The sequence below is a fragment of the Periplaneta americana genome, chromosome 16 (genome assembly GCF_040183065.1).
Source record: "Periplaneta americana isolate PAMFEO1 chromosome 16, P.americana_PAMFEO1_priV1, whole genome shotgun sequence".
NCBI classification, from domain to species: Eukaryota; Metazoa; Arthropoda; class Insecta; order Blattodea; family Blattidae; genus Periplaneta; species Periplaneta americana.
The window spans coordinates 165,034,599-165,051,715 of NC_091132.1; the positions used below are offsets into that span (position 1 = coordinate 165,034,599).

Here is a 17,117-nt window from a genome sequence, read left to right on the forward strand (position 1 = left end):
TGATGTTTTTGTAAAAAGGTTTATTTTTATCCGTCAGATAAATAATCCCTCATATCTCAAAAATCCCTCTCTTTCCAGCTGCAAGATCTATTCGTACCTAGCAGTTGCACTTAAGCTTGGCATTTTCGTTTACTGCAAAATACGGTCGTGCCTTGAGAGATCTGAAACAAGGTATTTTTGGCCATCGTCATGAATAAATCTCATAGCTATGAGCTAAACCTATAAAAACAGTAGCAACCTATTTCTTATATCTTGATTATACATCAACTTTATTAACGATTTGTTAAATCTGTTAAATGTACAATTTCTTGTATGAAAGGAAACTATTCTGGAATAGTACCTTATTCTCTCGAGATTGTTAATTCTAACTTGACCGGAATGAATAATTTTTTGTATTATATAAGAAACATACTAATTTCTTTCCAAGGAGAGTGCATAGAACCTTGTCCTGTCTTCCTCTTTTTTCATTGCATTACAAGCATTATCACTCATGGTGTACCATTATCATGATACAAAGAAACTAATTTTTTACAAAATCATGAGACATTCGATGAAACCTTTGCTTTGTAATGGCACATATTCCATTATATCAGGAATCGATGATGTTCGTAGCTACGTCTTTGGATTCGTTTTAAGATTACTTTTAGTTCCCGTTTTATTTCGCCATTCTGTAATAAAATGACTTTTGTTTTATAAGCTAATTTAAGGCAAAAGAAGAAACCAATTTGTTTGTCACTTTGCATATTACCGGTATATATTTAGGCTCTTGAAGTGATCCTATTTGACAAGTCTTGTTTGTTAGACAATCATTTCCGATATTTTCTTTCAACTACAAGAAAATAGGCCACTGTACTCAAATAGGTCACTGTGGCAAATCATTCTTAATTGCAGTCTCTTCGACATTAGATAGGAATCAAGAGTTTATATATAATAGTTTCCTTCTAAGACAGCGTTAACGTATTGGAAAATATTTCCTATTAGCTCCCTATCGGTTTGGTGTTGTTTTTTTATTTTGTAAAGCATTTATAGATTCATATATTACTCGTACAGATTTGAATCCTGTAATAATCGGTTTCAAATATTCATGTAGCGAGATATTACATACGTTCCACACTTTATTTTCACTGAATCTTTAAATTGTTGAGATTCTTAATTTTCATATAACCTTATTTGTAATATATTTCGTATTATCAAATAAATTATTATTATTGTAAACCTCTTTTTGGGAAATAGACGTCAGTTTCCTTTCCAAATCATTTTCATTTATAACATACCGGTAATAAAATTTTAATGGTACAAATATCTTCATACAATCCATCAACATCAATGTTGAGATGAAGATCATTAACAAATATTTCAAAGAGCCGTCCAAGTAGGCGGAGTTTTCAAAGACAAAAAGGTCTTTTTTTTTCTTTTAAACTTAAAATTCAAAATTTGTCTTTTGTTTCCTTTGTATAGTATGAGTATGTCGTCTACCTATCTGTCCCAGTATATTATGTTATCTGCATATTTGTTGTGTTCATTGTTGAGTATGTATGTTTGTTCTATGTTGTGTAAAAATATCTCTGCTAGTATGCTGGATATGGGTGATCCCATCGGCAATCCTTCTGTTTCGGTGAAGTATTTGTTGTTATGTGTGAAATAGTTTTGCTTTGTTATGATGTCTGTGATTTCGATGATTTCTTCGATGTAACAAACACAAAAACACGCAAAACATAAGAACACAAGAAATACATCACACTAACATATGAAAACAAAAGCACACATAAGATCGCATCTTCATTCAGAAAGCAGAAATACAACATAGTATACAGAACACAAAACACACTACAAATAGATCTCCACACACAAGAAACACAAACAAATATATACGTTCACACAGGTGTATACAAACTCACATGTAATAGTTGCGACAAGTTCTACATTGGACAGACAGACAGATCATTTCAAACGCGCTACAAAGAACACATCAAAGCAATAACCAGAGGACACAATACATCTACATATGCCGATCACATAACCAATGCTAACCATACATACAATAACATAAATGCAGACATGGAAATCCTACACATATAACCCAAGAACCTAAAACTCAACACACTATAACAATACGAAATATACAAACACACTAAAACACACCCCGATCAAATTCTCAACACAAAGATCAATTTCAGTACACACACACAATTTGACTCCACTATTCAACAACTTTCAACAATCAAACGCACCCACACAACAGGCAGAGATATTCGAGATGACGCCGAGATCTAGTAGCCTCTGAGGATGGTGTGATAAGCACCGAAACAGCTGTAAGCCGCACAAACTTACATAATTAACACGAGTAGGTCCGCTGGTTAATTAATTACTTAGTGTTTTATACTTCATGTCAACAAAGTAAAAACATTTTTTAATTCGTTTGTTTTTGCAGAAGATGAAAATTCATTATATATCTTCATGATCTTCATGACAAATGCCTCCATGTAAAAACTGTGAAAACTGTTACAGCAGATATCAAACAATTATTTAAAATACGGCAGATGGAATTTGCCATTAGTATGTTCTGGTTCACTGCCAACAACTTCTGATACACAGAGACATTTTTTTTTCCATAATTAAATGCAGGAATAACAACTGTAATATATCCTGCGACTTGTGATAATTCTAAGCCCTTTGTATTTAAAATTGTTGAGATGTATTCGGTGATTACTTCACTGGACTCATTTTCGTCTTGATTGATGAATAAAACGCCAGGACTAACCCCAGTTTTGAGGTTACAGTAACAGGCACAGGTAAAATTATTTATTTCCTATATTTGAACTATATACTCTAATACTCTACTAAAAGAAACTATAACAGTTTCTTTTATATCTTAAATGAGTCATTCCTCAGTATGTGGCCCCAAAACACTCCCAACGACACTGACATCTTTCGTGCGCACATTCGATATTTCGCTAGGAATTTCGGAATGTGGTATGAGTTCAGGAATCATTTTATTTTCACAATCTTGAATATCATTGAGGAGAACACCATGGTAAGCCGGTACAACTTATGCTACACAAAATATATATATTTTTTTACTTGTTTTATACAAAATTTGGACATCAAATGAGATTCCTAACATTTGTTAAACCATCTGTAGACCTAACATTAGTTCTTCAAAGACAGTTGACACTGCACGTTGTCCTTCACATCTTACATTAATCTTCGTATATCGGTACATAACCTAAATTCGGCAATTGCGTCATCACTACTCTGAAGCCATTTTCTCCATTCTATTAACCATTCATCTTGAAAAACGCAGTATCTACCTAATAACTTCTCCTTGTTACAAGTTCCTGTCTGGTCAGCAAGCGAAGCTAATGCCGGTCTAGCTGGTTTTGACATTGATATAAATGATTAGATGGCATTATCCAAGGGAAATATCGCTGTTTTCCCCATCAATAATTTGGATGACATAACAGGGTTAAGTTTAATGACGTCACGTATAACCGCAGATTACATTGCAGAACAAAATACTGTTTTAAAGAAAATGTGGCAATTTGACTTACCTCAATGAGATTAAAAGAATAATAAAGAGAGTAGACTAGTGTAGTGAATCGATTTAATATATGTATAGTGACAACTAGTAGTGGATAAATATAGTAATGCCATCATATTTGTTTTTTGTGCAATATTAAGTTACCGGTACCGGTAATTAATTAATGATCAATTTGGCATATTAACTGTAATAAGGTTACCGGTAATATAAAACCAATGAATTCAATTCTACTATATAACAATAAAATCATATGTTTAATACCTTTAGAAGTATTTGATGTTAATTGTGCGTAAATTTAATTTTGAAGGGTTTATTCATCTATGAATTCGTAGGGTAATGGATATGATACTGGTTCACTAAACTGAAGGTTCTAGGATCGAATTATGGCCTATTTAAAGTTACCGGTAAGTTAGATATTCCACTTTAACATACGAGTATAGTAGTCAGTTGAATAAAGTAAGCAGAGGCAAATGAAAGAAGTAGGAATATGTGAGGACGAAAGAGCAGTGAAATTGTGTACAGTGGGAGAAAGGAAATATGCGGTATGTACCCGAAATTAAATTCATATTTAGACGTATTGCCATGGCACTGATTCTTGGATGTTACCGATTAGCTACCATTAATTAGTATTAATAAGTAATACTAGAAGAAAATTAATAATGGTAAGAATAATGACAATGAGGTATACAACATTGAATTACAGCGTTCTGAACCTCAAGCATCTGTCAGAACACGGCCGCCTTGAAAATATTTTGTAAAGGATTTAGTGAGCCCTGACTTTCCTTTTATCGTAACGAAGAAGGCGCTACTACATTGTAAAATATAACGACCTCTTTTTATCCTCTCAGATAACGACAGAGTTGCCATACGTAGGTCTATGCAAAGATGTCTTATTACTCCGAACAATGTGTAGACCAGGGACGTGCTCAAACGTCTGAAGTGAAACTTGGTGAAGTTCCGATTCCAATTTCATTCCGTATGGTGAAACATGAACCCGAGGTGAGTGGAGCGCAAGGAATGCGCTCATGTTTTTTTTTTTTTTCCGGAGTTTATATTTTATTTTTATTGACACAGGCACTATATCTTATGTGCTTTTACTGTATGTTGGAGATAGAAAAAATTGGGATAACTATGTATTCATTATATATATCCTGTTGTAGGGAAGACTACTTTTCAACTGTAACCTGGTTTTATAGGTCAGATTTTAAAAACGAAATTCTAGTTTACACCTTATTCTTAATGGTTGCCAAGCTACATATTCCGCAGTGTAGGTCTTTCATATTATGCCTAACGACAAGAATTCATTTTTTTTTCTTTTTGTCTGTCTGAAACTCTCAATCATTTTGCGGTTTCAATTGATAAGTCAAATACACAAAATGAGGATAGAGGTGTTAGAATCAGGGAAGTAGGGTTGTTTGGGATTATTTTCTTTTGTGCAGTTGATCAACGAAACAAAAGCGAGCAGTGGTGATTTTTTCACAGTTCCCCTTCATATACAAGGAATTTCTAGCCATTGAATGCAGTCTACCATAACATTTTATGTTCTGACAACACAACAATCCAGAGTATTGGTTTTTTATACAACTACGCAAATATTATTGCTAATTTAACACTATGCAAAAAAATATATGCTACAATATACTGCACAGTGGTACTTATGTACTGTTAACTTTGCGTATTCTTCATCAAGGAAGTTCATAACATGTATAAGAAACGTTTTTGCATGAAAATATGCATTTGTATATAAATCTGCCGTTATCCACCATAATGTAAAGTACAGGCTGTGGCATACAGACACATACAGAACAACTTGTAAAGTTAGAAGTTGTCTCCTAACCCCCTGTAATAAATTGCTCATTCAAGGCGTCTCTTTGTTCTGTAGGAATGGAATCCTGTGTATCAGCCTTTGACAGGTATAAAGGAGGAATATGAGGACCACAGCCACGATCTCACATCTGAAGTAAAATTTGAGAAGGATCCGGAGACAATATCGTTTCCTGTGCTGAAACGTGAACGAGAGGTGAGTGCAACACAAAGAATGTACTGTGTGTTCTTCTTCCAGTGTTTATCTTGTGTGTTCATCGTAACGGACACTGCCTTTTTACAACAGTACTTCAGCGCTTTAAAGTCTGTGATAGTGGCAGGATGAAATTGCTCGTTATACTTACTCGTAATGGTTGCCATAGCTACACATTCCCACAGTGTATTATCACAGTTTATTATATAGTCACGAATCTCAATATGTAATAAATATGCATCCATTGATTGTTTCTAACCACTAGGATCGCTACTATCGCCCCATTACAGGCAATGTGAGATATTACCTGCACAGTCTATTGTTCCTAGCATCGTCACAACTCAAGCTTCGTGATTGTATATACTAGACTGTGGGATTATTTTGATAATGTGTTGTACTTGAATTGATTTATTTTGTTTTCTCTATGTTTTTGTGTAAATTTTAGAATGCGTTTTATAGTTTTCAAATGGTTATTCATTATTCCGTACATATATGCATAAATATTATCACCCTCTCTTCATTTATCTTTTCTCCCATTGTTTTTAAATATTTACATGTCTGGGATATGTCTTATCTAGTACATTATGCTGCCAGTGTATATGGAAAAATATGTTGTAACTTTAGAGTAAATTGTGGGTCTTATTTGGTTGAATTGGAGAAGGTACTCTAAATTTTTCAAAATGTTCTGATGCATACAGACACGTACATATATATCAGTGTATTGTTTATTTTACGTACGTTTTTCTGGCAATGAAGTGCAATCAATTTTACTATAGATAGAGAAACTTAAAGTTAAAGACTTCAGTTGCCAAATCTTGAAACTATTAGAAATATAATTAGAGGTTTTTAATTTTCCCCACTCTTACATGTCGAAATGATATTGTGAAATGCTTGTTGTCGAAGTGTGTGGTAGCTCAGTGGTATAATGTTTGAGTACTTGCAGGTACGAAACAAAATGCAGCTAGTGTGCTAACTCAGAATCAGTGAAACTTATAAAAGGAAGGTAGACATGTTAGAAACATGGAGGTAGGGATGTTAGGGAATGTGTCTTAGTGTGCACCAGTTCAATGGACCAAAAGCAGGCAGTGATGTTTTATCATAGTTTCCCTTCTTAGATAAATATTTTCCATCCATCGAGTACAGTTAACAAAATTCCTATTGTTTTATTTTATTTTTCTGCAAAAGAATTCTAATTTTGGGTTTAATCCAACACAATGTTTAAAATATGCTACAATATATGCGCAATAGTATATTATATGTTGCAATGGCCGAAACATGCACGATTGGCTTTTTGTATTATTACAGATCTTCATAACAAGTCTAAAAAGTCTTTCAGCATCAAAAATTTGCATTTGTACATGAATTCTCGTCCCATTGCTTATACTGTTAACCTGTTTCATGCAGATATATAGAGAGTAAGCTTGTAATGTTAGTAGTCGTCTTCTAACGCCTAGTAATAAATTGCCCATTTGAGACTTCTTTTTATACTACAGGAACGGAATTCCTTGGATCAGCATGTGACTGGTATAAAAGAGGAATATGTGAACCAGAGCTCTATTCTCATATCAGAGATAAAATTTGAGGAAGATCCGGTGCCAATTTCTTTCCCTGAGTTGAAACGTGAATCAGAGGTTAGTGGAGCATAAGGAATGCACTGTATTCTACTTCCAATATTTGTCTCTTATTTTGATTGTCATAGACAATACCTCTTTGCAACATTATTTGCTGTGGCTTTTATTTTATGATAGAGAAAAAACACTTATCACTGTTAGTATTGCTAGATATATCATTTTGCAGAGAACTTATGCTCCCTTTCAGTTTTTCACCTATTTTTTTTAAGTATTTACGTATTTGCAATGTATCTTTTGTAGAATATTATGTTATGCATGAGAGAAGACATTTTGTAACTTTTATTATAAATTATAAAGCTGATTTTGAGTGTATTGTAGAATAGGTTCTAAATTTTGCAAAATGTGATATATACATGCAGGAAACTGTTGTTTATTTTATTTACTCTTAGTTTGTCAGAATAGTGCATTTAATTTTAATACAGGTATGGAAACGTAAAATTACAAAAATCATTTTGCCAATTTTAAAAACACTAGAAATATACAATGTATTTCAATTTCCTTTAGTTCTTATGACTAGACCCCAACTTAGATAAAAATCTCGGGATATTTATGAAGTTTACAAATTTGTTGAACGAATTTTCTAACCAATTTTTTCTGTACAATGCAATGATCAGTTTTGCCATAGCAAAGGATCTATGTGTACTGGATTGTACACTTCAAGATTTTGCATGACAAATATTATGGAGGAGATATGGAAAAAAATATAATGAGCACAGACGTACTATCAGAAGCGAATTGAACTGGATCAATATATACCTGGCAATGTAAAAGTTTGAGATCATATGTTGACTTAGTATTAGACATGGCCAGAGAAATGGGGATAGTACCAATTCGTTCAAAAGTGTGCAGTGACAATTACCATGACTGATAGTGAAAGTAGCAAATCGGTGTCGAGGCACTGGTTGGGACTAGCTACCTGTTTGAGGGTTTTTCAGGTTTTATCCCATAATCCATTCACAGAAAATGCTGGTTAACTTCCGGTGCTGAACCCTAGACACATTTTTCTCTCTTCACTGGGACACTGGATAACAATTGAAGTTGTTAAAATGTTGTGAGATAAACCACTAAAAAATTCACCAAATTCGTGACTAGATATTGAATTATTCGCTCATACATAATTTCTGCTATTATAAGTATTTAAATAGTTACTCTATAACAGCCATGTTCCACCAGTGTGCCATGGCATACTCAAACGACCCACTGGTGTGCGTCAGAATATGAAACATAAGGCATAAGTCAAAGTATAGGCAAAGAGTTGCGCTATGATAAATCTGCCCTCTGAATTGTCTTCTATTATGTAATTCTGCAAGGCCTAATACGAATTTCGGTGTGCTTTTGTTGATGTAGATTGTGCTATCTTTTTCTTTTGTTTCTTCTGTATTTTTAGGAAGAGCAGAGTCACTTGGACACAGTGAATGAGGAGCCAAGGATGGAACTAACGGCAGGGGGCAACGAGAGTTTAACAGAAACGTGAGTATGGTGATTATAACAGGAAAAAAGAACTCTAACGTGAAATCTATTACCGTACCATTGAGCAGATGTCGCAACATTTGGCATTTGTCATATCGATCGCTAAGCACGCGTGTGGGTGTCTGGTATGAGCGCGTGACTTAATACACTGCACGCGACATTGATCCTTAATGGCAACATTTGCAATTCTGCTGTATTTAATATTTTCCAAAGTATTAGAGATCCCATCATAAAATTTTTGTAAAATTTAAGACATTCTCTATCTCACCGTAAAAAAAGAGCATAGTAAAAAAAATAATCGATTTGAAAATATTAACATTTCTTTATTTTATTGTAAGTTTTAATACATGCTCCACGTAAAATTCCATAATAACTCAGAAGTAAGTTTAAATATATAGAGTCATCATTGTATTGACACAATTTTTACGTTGATAATAGAAGCATGCCATTTTACTAATATTTTTAACAATAGTCTACATTTCTACTCCCCAAGTATTTTACCCTTCATTACTTTTCAACCATTGGTGAGATGAATTTTATATTAGGCCATTTAATTAGTTATTTTATGACATTCATTTATTAGAATATTGAAAAAAATCCAGAACTTGGCGTTACAAATTTTAAAATTGGAATGACCCATAGATATTCAACTAATAATGGCCGTTCTGTTCAAATGTATTGGTGAAGCTAACATTAGTGAAATTGAATTTTAGGAATCTAATTAATATCTTGTTGTTAGTAGGGTACTTTATTGTTTCTAATATTTATATACTTTCTCCTAGACGTGTAATAGTCAATTAAATCCTACTCGAATTTTAAATTTCTCTAGACAAACCAAACCTCTCGTGAGATTACTGTTGATAATACTTACAACGAACTGGACTCAGAATCCTTCCAGTGCCAAATTTTGAAGTGACTAACTTAATAAAGTATAAACGTTTTATATGTCAGAATAATAATGGATAGACAAAGTTGTAGCTCATTTCCAAACCCAATTTCAAAATAATCGCAGAAATTAGTGCGCTTGTGTCGTAAAAAAAACTAAATGTAAAGCAGGTGACTTTGTGCACAGATGTTTGTTAAAAATAAATGCAACCCAAGATTTGACAAACGTGTAATCCTTATGATATTTGTTGTACAGATGAAGACCAAATTGTTGAGAATTTTTATACTTTGAACATTACTCATAAATTATTTTCAAGAATGAATCTGAAATGGTAATGTACCTACTCGTGAAATGGGTTTGTTTTGAATTGAATATTCAGTAATTGGATGTATATATATGTTGTGACTATTTAATAGACTGATAATGTATTTACTTCAGGATTGCAGCTACCAATGAGGGAACTGTGTCATCAGGATTCGACAGTGTTGCACTTCAAGAGAACGGGACTTCGTGTGAGATTCCTAAGAATTCAGGTTACCCGGGAAAGCCTGTGTGGACTGACGACGATGAAAACCAATTGGAATTTGAATTGCATAAAATATCTTCATCGAATTCGGCAAAACTGAAGAAGAACCCTTTCAAATGCGAATTTTGTGGTAAGTGTTTCACGGATTCGGTCAACCTAAGAATACATAATCTCGTGCACACAGGCGAGAAGCCTTTCAATTGCGATGATTGTGGAAAAAGTTTCTCGTATTCTCGGAATTTAAGAACACATATGCAACTGCACAATGATCGGAAACCTTTTAAATGTGAAGTTTGCGGTAAGTGTTTCTCGGTAACGGGGAGTCTGAAAAAGCATAAGCACCGACACACAGGCGAGAAGCTTCTCATGTGCGATTTTTGTGGAAAAAGTTTCTTCTATTCCAGTGAACTAACAAGACATGAACGCTCGCACACAAGCGAGAAACCGTTCAAATGTGATGTTTGCGGTAAGTGTTTCTCGGTATCGGGAAACCTGAAATACCATAAGCGTCAACACACAGGGGAGAAGCCGTTCAAATGTGATGTTTGCGGTAAGTCTTTCTCGGTATCGCGTTGCCTAAATATTCATAAACGCCGACATACAGGCGAGAAGCCTTTCATGTGCGATGTTTGTGGAAAAAGTTTCCCGTGTTTGAGTAACCTAACAAGACATGAACGCATGCACACGGGCGTGAAACCGTTCAAATGCGATGTTTGTGGTAAGTGTTTCACGACTTCGACTAGCCTAAGAAGACATGAACACGGGCACACAGGCGAGGAAACTTTCAAGTGCGATGTTTGTGGAAAAAGTTTCTTCTATTCCAATGACCTGACAAGACATGAACGCTTTCACACAAGCGAGAAACCATTCGAATGTGATGTTTGCGGTATGTGTTTCTCGGTATCGGGGGACCTGAAAAAGCATAAGCGTCGACACACAGGGGAGAAGCCGTTCAAATGTGATATTTGCGGTGAGTCTTTCTCGGTATCGTTTGCCCTTAATATGCATAAGCGTCGACATACAGGCGAGAAGCCTTTCATGTGCGATGTTTGTGGTAAGTGTTTCTCGGTTTCGAGTAGCCTAAGAAGACATGAACGCATGCACACAGCCGTGAAACCGTTGAAGTGCGATGTTTGTGGTAAGTGTTTCTCGGTTTCGAGTGGGCTAAGAAGACATGAACAACGGCACACTGGCGAGGAAACTTTCAAATGCGCGTAAAATTCAATCTTATCAGCCAAAAAAATTGGAAATGTTTTTAATGCCATGTTCATGTTGAGTGACTCTCTGAGGCGAATAGTCTGAGTAGCCATGATCTCTTGTACATAGCCGAGACACTTTCTAAATCTGTTTCGCTGGTAGGCATAACTTACGTATTCGTGTACTGGAGGAGGATAAACACCAGATCACGGAACGCTACTTTCCCCTCTACCCCACTGCTCCTACATTGCAACTTGCTTCTTTCCTTGCAGACTCCTCCCTCTCTCGCGTTCTGACGCTGCATTTCGCTCCATTCTAGACACGCGCAACCTGCAAACATCATGGCAGCCACTGACGATCTCCGTGAACATCGAGGACAAGTACATGATGTAAAAAAGAGGGGTATTGGGGCTTGTAGCCCCGATGATGATCCGACGTGTAGTACATGATGTAAAATGCGGGGTGTCGGTCACTGAGAAGTGCCTTTTCGAAAACATCATGATGGGCATTTGACAAATGCTGACTGCTCTTTTCTGATTATTTGTATGCACTGAGAAGTATCTTTCGGTGAGATACCGATTCTTGTTAGCAGGGGAATTTTTAGCAAATATCCTGGCTTGGTCCTGCCTGTTCGGAATTTACATCGACCACCACATTTAGGGCAAGTGTACGTACTTGCTAATAACCCTGTCTGTTGCAAAAACCGTATCAACTTACCGATATCATTCCTAAAGTTATGCGGGCGAATATATCGATAATAACAACATAGTCGCACATCCAACCCTATCGCACATCGGCACAAAACTGTCGGCAGGCCAACATGTGCAGCGTCACCTGTTAATTTCGCCACCCCTTCTTTCTCTGATTCGCCTGTCGTGGCTTAAGTACCGTTAACTCAACGCTCCTTCACACCCCCGCCACCTAGTCGCATGAATTTTCAATAATTTATGCACTTAAAATACAACATAAAATCGCTTTATTATAACATACAATACCTCAATATTATATGGAGACAAATGTTAATTTCACGATAATTTATCTCTAACACCATCACGTCTACACAGTAATTTCTTATTCATGATTGACAATTGCATTCCGGAAGTTGCCCTTTTTTTTTTCTACTGGGCAATATACCTGTATACGAGTACCAAAATTTTTAGCCAAGAACACGTCTTCTCCAGAGAGGCTGCTGAGGATTCAACAAAGAAAATGAACAATATGAAGACAGAAGACAAATAACAACATATACTACAAAGACATGGAAGAAAAGAATATCGCCACATGAAGAAATGAAGAGAGAAGGCAGGAGGGAATGGAAGCGGGAAATTTTTTTTCCCTCACATCGCCGTTCCCGCCACCCATATTACCCATAGTTCCAACCTACCCCTAGTGACTTAGGGTGGGGATGGCGAAGGGGAGTCCGTGTTCTAACATTTTCCCCTGCAGGATATGAGCAACAAACATTTCTAATACGGTTTTTGTGGTAAGTGTTCTCGAGGTCTTGTATGTTAAGAACCCATGAATGCGTGGTGTCTTTCAATTCCCATATCTGTGATACGAGTTTCTTTTTAAAGATTATTTAAAGAATGTTTTCTGAATAATTGACGAAAATATTTGGTAATGCGATGAATGTGGCATGTGTTCCTTTCACTCTTGTAACTTGAAACTTCATGGACGCTAGAACACAGTAGGGAAATTTTACGCGTGGACCACAATAGACCTGGAACGGAAACAAAAACGAGAATGTTTATACAGTTAAAATACATACATTGAAGTTGAGCATTCACCACAAAGGATTAAGTTGATTCATACGTTGAAATTGATTCTATCTGTAGCCATCCTGAAGCTATTTTCTCGTATTTATTGTGGCATATGGGGCCGTGACATTACATCTACTTCATCGTGTATGACTAATTCAGGAGGTCAGTAGAATCATTTTCATTATAATTCTACGTGTGTCAGACCAGACTACCACGTGATTTGAATTCTTAAGTATTCTGTGTCATAAATATTGTAGCTGATTAACAAACCTTTGTTTATGTTAACTGACTTGTATTCGAGAAAGAACGCCATTGGTGAATTATGCACATGTAACATCAAAATAGGTTATATCGACTTTACATATCGTTATTGATATGCATTGTCTTTTGTGTACTTCGTTTATGTTAAATGAACTAGCACTTTTGTAGTCATACACTGTAGTTGTAAAAATGTTATTAAGGTAACCAAAATTTTATATATTTTTAATGTTATTCCTTATGTGTACTCATTCATTATCATGTAAATTGTGAAGAAATATCAGTCAGGGTGAAATGAGGCTTTGTGCCAAAAGATTATGAAATGTCACTGGTTATGTAAACTATACTGTACTATGTGTAATGAATGGAAGAAAGTGAATAAACATCAATATGGAAACAGACTATTTCCATCAACGCTTACATACGAAAATTAATCCTACATTATTCTATGAATAATAAATGTTTCGTAAAATAATGAAAATTATAAATCACTTCTAACTTTTTATGACAATCAATATTCTGTCAAATGCCTTATGTTTGAAGTAATAATGTATCATTGTTTTGTAAAAGGTCCTATTTTCATCTTTTATATAAATAATCCACCATATCTAACAAGACCCTCTCTTTCCAGCTGCAGTTACACTTAAGCTTGCGGTTTTCGTTTTCTACAAAATACGGTCATGACTTAAGGAAGAAAGATCCCAAAGAAGGTAGTTTTGGCCATCTTTACCAATACATCTCTTAGCTGTGAGGTAAACCCATAAGAACAATAGCAACCTATTCCATATATTTTGATTAGACGCCAACTTTATTAACGATTTGTGAAATCTATCAAATGTACAATTTCCTGTTTCTAAGGAAACTGTTTTGGTATAGTACCTTATTCACTCGGCAGTCTTAATTTTAATATGAACGGAATGAATTTTTTGTTTGTATTCTTTAACTGACATACGACTTTATTTTCCGAGGAGACTCCATGGAAACTTCTCCTGTCTTCCTCTTTTTTCATTGCATTACAAGCAACTGTAATGTTTACAAAATCATGAGGCATTCAATGAAAGCATTGATTGGTAGCGGCATAATCCATTATATCTGGAAACAGTGATGTTTGTAGCTACGTCTTTGGATTAGATTTTAAGATTACTTTTAGTTGCTGTTTTATTTCGCCTTTCTGTATTACAAATAACTTGTTTTATAGCACTCGTTAAGACAGAAGGAGAAATCAATTTTTTTGTCATTTTGTGCATAACATACTTAAGCTATAGAAGTGTTCCTATCTGACAAGTCTTGTTATGTTAGGAAGCAATAAATTTACGATATTTTCTTCCAAATACACGAAAATAGGCCACTGTACTCAAATATGCCAATGTGACAAATCATTCTTAATTGCAGTCTCTTTGATATTAGATAGGAACCAGGAGTTTATGTATATTAGTACTGCTAATTGTGTTTTTAAGAATGCTATTACCTCCATATCGGTGTGGTGCTGGTTTGTTTTTTATTTTGTAAAGCATATATACATTAATGTATTACTCGTACTCATTTGAATCCAGTAATAAGCAGTTCCAAATGTTGATGTAGCCGAGATATTACATACATACCTTCGTTTATTTTCTCTGAAACTTTATATTGTTAAGGTTCTTAATTTTCATATTACTGTACCTGATTTTTAACAGAGTTCGTATTATAAATTTTCTAAGTTTTGAAAGAACCAAATATTATACAGTTTTATTGTAAACCTTTTTTCGAAAATAGACCTCAGTTTTGTTTCCAAATCATTTTCATTTAGGAACATAATAAAATTTTAATGGTACAAATCTCTTCATACAATCTATCAACATGAATGATGAGATGAAGATCAGCAACATTTATTTCAAAGAGCCGTCCAAGTGAACGGAGTTTCCAAACACAAAAGAGGCCTTAAATACTTTATTGGCTTCACTCCCATGAAATTTATCAACTAGCTCATTCTCAAGCTGAGATTTGAAGTTTTACATCACAGCATGCAACTCAGTCGATGTAAATGTCTTGTGTCCGAGCTTTTAAATAATTCTGTGATGCTCTTTGTAGATTGTGAAGGAACCAGAAAATGCACAAATGAACTGAATAATCGCCATCGCCATTTTTACTAAAATCACACCACAACAAACTGCTGCACTCTTCTTCCCTTTGATATAAGAAGTACGACTTCATAGCCTTTCAGTAGAAAAAGACGCGTTCATCAATCACGGGGTATAATTAAATACATGGCGTTGGTACCTGCCTGAAAAGTGTTTTATAAGTTACTTCATGTGAACAAAGTCGAAAAGATGTTTTAATTTGTTTGTTTTTGCAGAACATTGTTTTTATAGTAGGTTATTTTACGACGCTTTATCAACAGCTTTGGTTATTTAGCGTCTGAATGAGATGAAGGTGATAATGCAGGTGAAATGAGTCCGGGGTCCAACACCGTAAGTTACCCAGCATTTGCTCATATTGGATTGAGGGAAAACCCCGGAGAAAACCTCAACCAGGTAACTTGTCCCAACCGGGAATCGAACCCGGGCCAACTGGTTTCGCGGCTAGACGTGCTAACCGTTACTCCACAGGCGTGGACTTTGCAGAAGATGAAAATTCATTACATACCTTTATGACAAATTCCTCTGAATGAAAAAATGTGAAAACTGATACAGAAGGTATCAAACGATTATTTAAAATGCGGCAGATGAAATTTGCCATTAATATGTTCTGGTAAACTGGCAATAACTTCTGATACATAGAAACATTTTTTCCATAATTAAATGCATGATTAAGAACCGTATATACTGAGACTTGAGATAATTCTAAACCTTTTCTATTTAAAATTGTTGAGATGTATTTGGAGATTACTTCAATGGACTCATATTCGTCTTGACAGAAGAATAAAACACCGCGACTAATCCCAGTTTTGGGGTTACAGTATTGAATAGATACCGCTACGGGGAAAATGTCTTATTTCCTAAATTTGTTCATATAAACTAATAAACTACTAAAGGAACGATAACTGTTTTTTGTTTGCTGAATGATTCACTCCCAAATATGTGGTCCAAAACATTTTCAACGACACTGGCATATTTCTTGCGCACACTCGATATTTCCCAAGCAATTTTGCAATGAGGTGTGAGTTCTGGATTATTTGGACAATCTTGAGTATTGTATCTTACAATGAGGACAAGACCATGGTAAGCAGATACAACTTATTTTACACAAGATTTCTTTCGACTCTTTCTTTATACAAAATTTGAACGTCATATGAGACTGCCTAATATTTGTGAAACCACCTGTAGGCCTAATATTTTTTCTTCAACGACACCTTACATTGCGCGTTGTCCTTCGTATCTTACACTAATCTTTGTATATGGGTACATAACCTAAATTCGGCAATAGAATCATCACTCATCCGAAGCCATTTTCTCCATTCTGTTAACCACTCATCCTGAAAATCATAGTATATGCCTAACTTCTTCTTGTTACAAGTTCCTGTCTGGTCAGCTAGCGAAGCTAATGCTGGTCTAGCTGGCCTTGACATTGATATACATGATTAGCTGGTATTATCCAAGGAAGAGTCGCTGTTTTCCCGATCAATAAGTTGGATTGCATACTAGGCCTATATGACGTCACGTATAACCACAGTTTACACTGCAGTACAAAAAACTGTTTTAAAGAAACTTGAAAATTTGACTTATGTAATGAGATTTAAAGGAATACTAAAGGTGGGATGATGTAGTGAATCGATTTATTATGTGTGGGCTGTAGCGACATAATTAGTAATGGATAAATGTAGTAGTGCTATCATATTGGTTCCTTGTACAA

General features: G+C 35.1%; 1 protein-coding gene across 2 annotated transcripts; it reads left to right on the top strand.

Moving 5' to 3' along the window:
- The first annotated feature begins 4,303 nt into the window (after positions 1–4,303).
- On the top strand, positions 4,304–13,718 carry LOC138691773 (zinc finger protein 737-like). Of its 2 annotated transcripts, none has more exons than XM_069814147.1 (5): positions 4,304–4,540; positions 5,424–5,561; positions 7,052–7,189; positions 8,577–8,659; positions 9,984–13,718. In XM_069814147.1, the coding sequence occupies exons 1-5, from the start codon at positions 4,427–4,429 to the stop codon at positions 11,287–11,289; spliced, it is 1,779 nt and encodes a 592-aa protein (XP_069670248.1). In that variant the 5' UTR covers positions 4,304–4,426; the 3' UTR covers positions 11,290–13,718. The 2 variants fall into 2 exon arrangements, with proteins under 2 accessions (XP_069670248.1, XP_069670249.1); XM_069814148.1 differs by having other exon boundaries at positions 9,992–10,134.
- Positions 13,719–17,117: the final 3,399 nt, after the last annotated feature.

Coding starts and splice junctions, on each gene's coding strand:
- LOC138691773 (XM_069814147.1), top strand. CDS start 4,427: ATGTCTTATTACTCCGAACAATGTGTAGACCAGGGACGTGCTCAAACG. Junction 5,562..7,051: donor TGCTGAAACGTGAACGAGAG/GTGAGTGCAACA, acceptor TTTATACTACAG/GAACGGAATTCCTTGGATCA. Junction 8,660..9,983: donor AACGAGAGTTTAACAGAAAC/GTGAGTATGGTG, acceptor TATTTACTTCAG/GATTGCAGCTACCAATGAGG.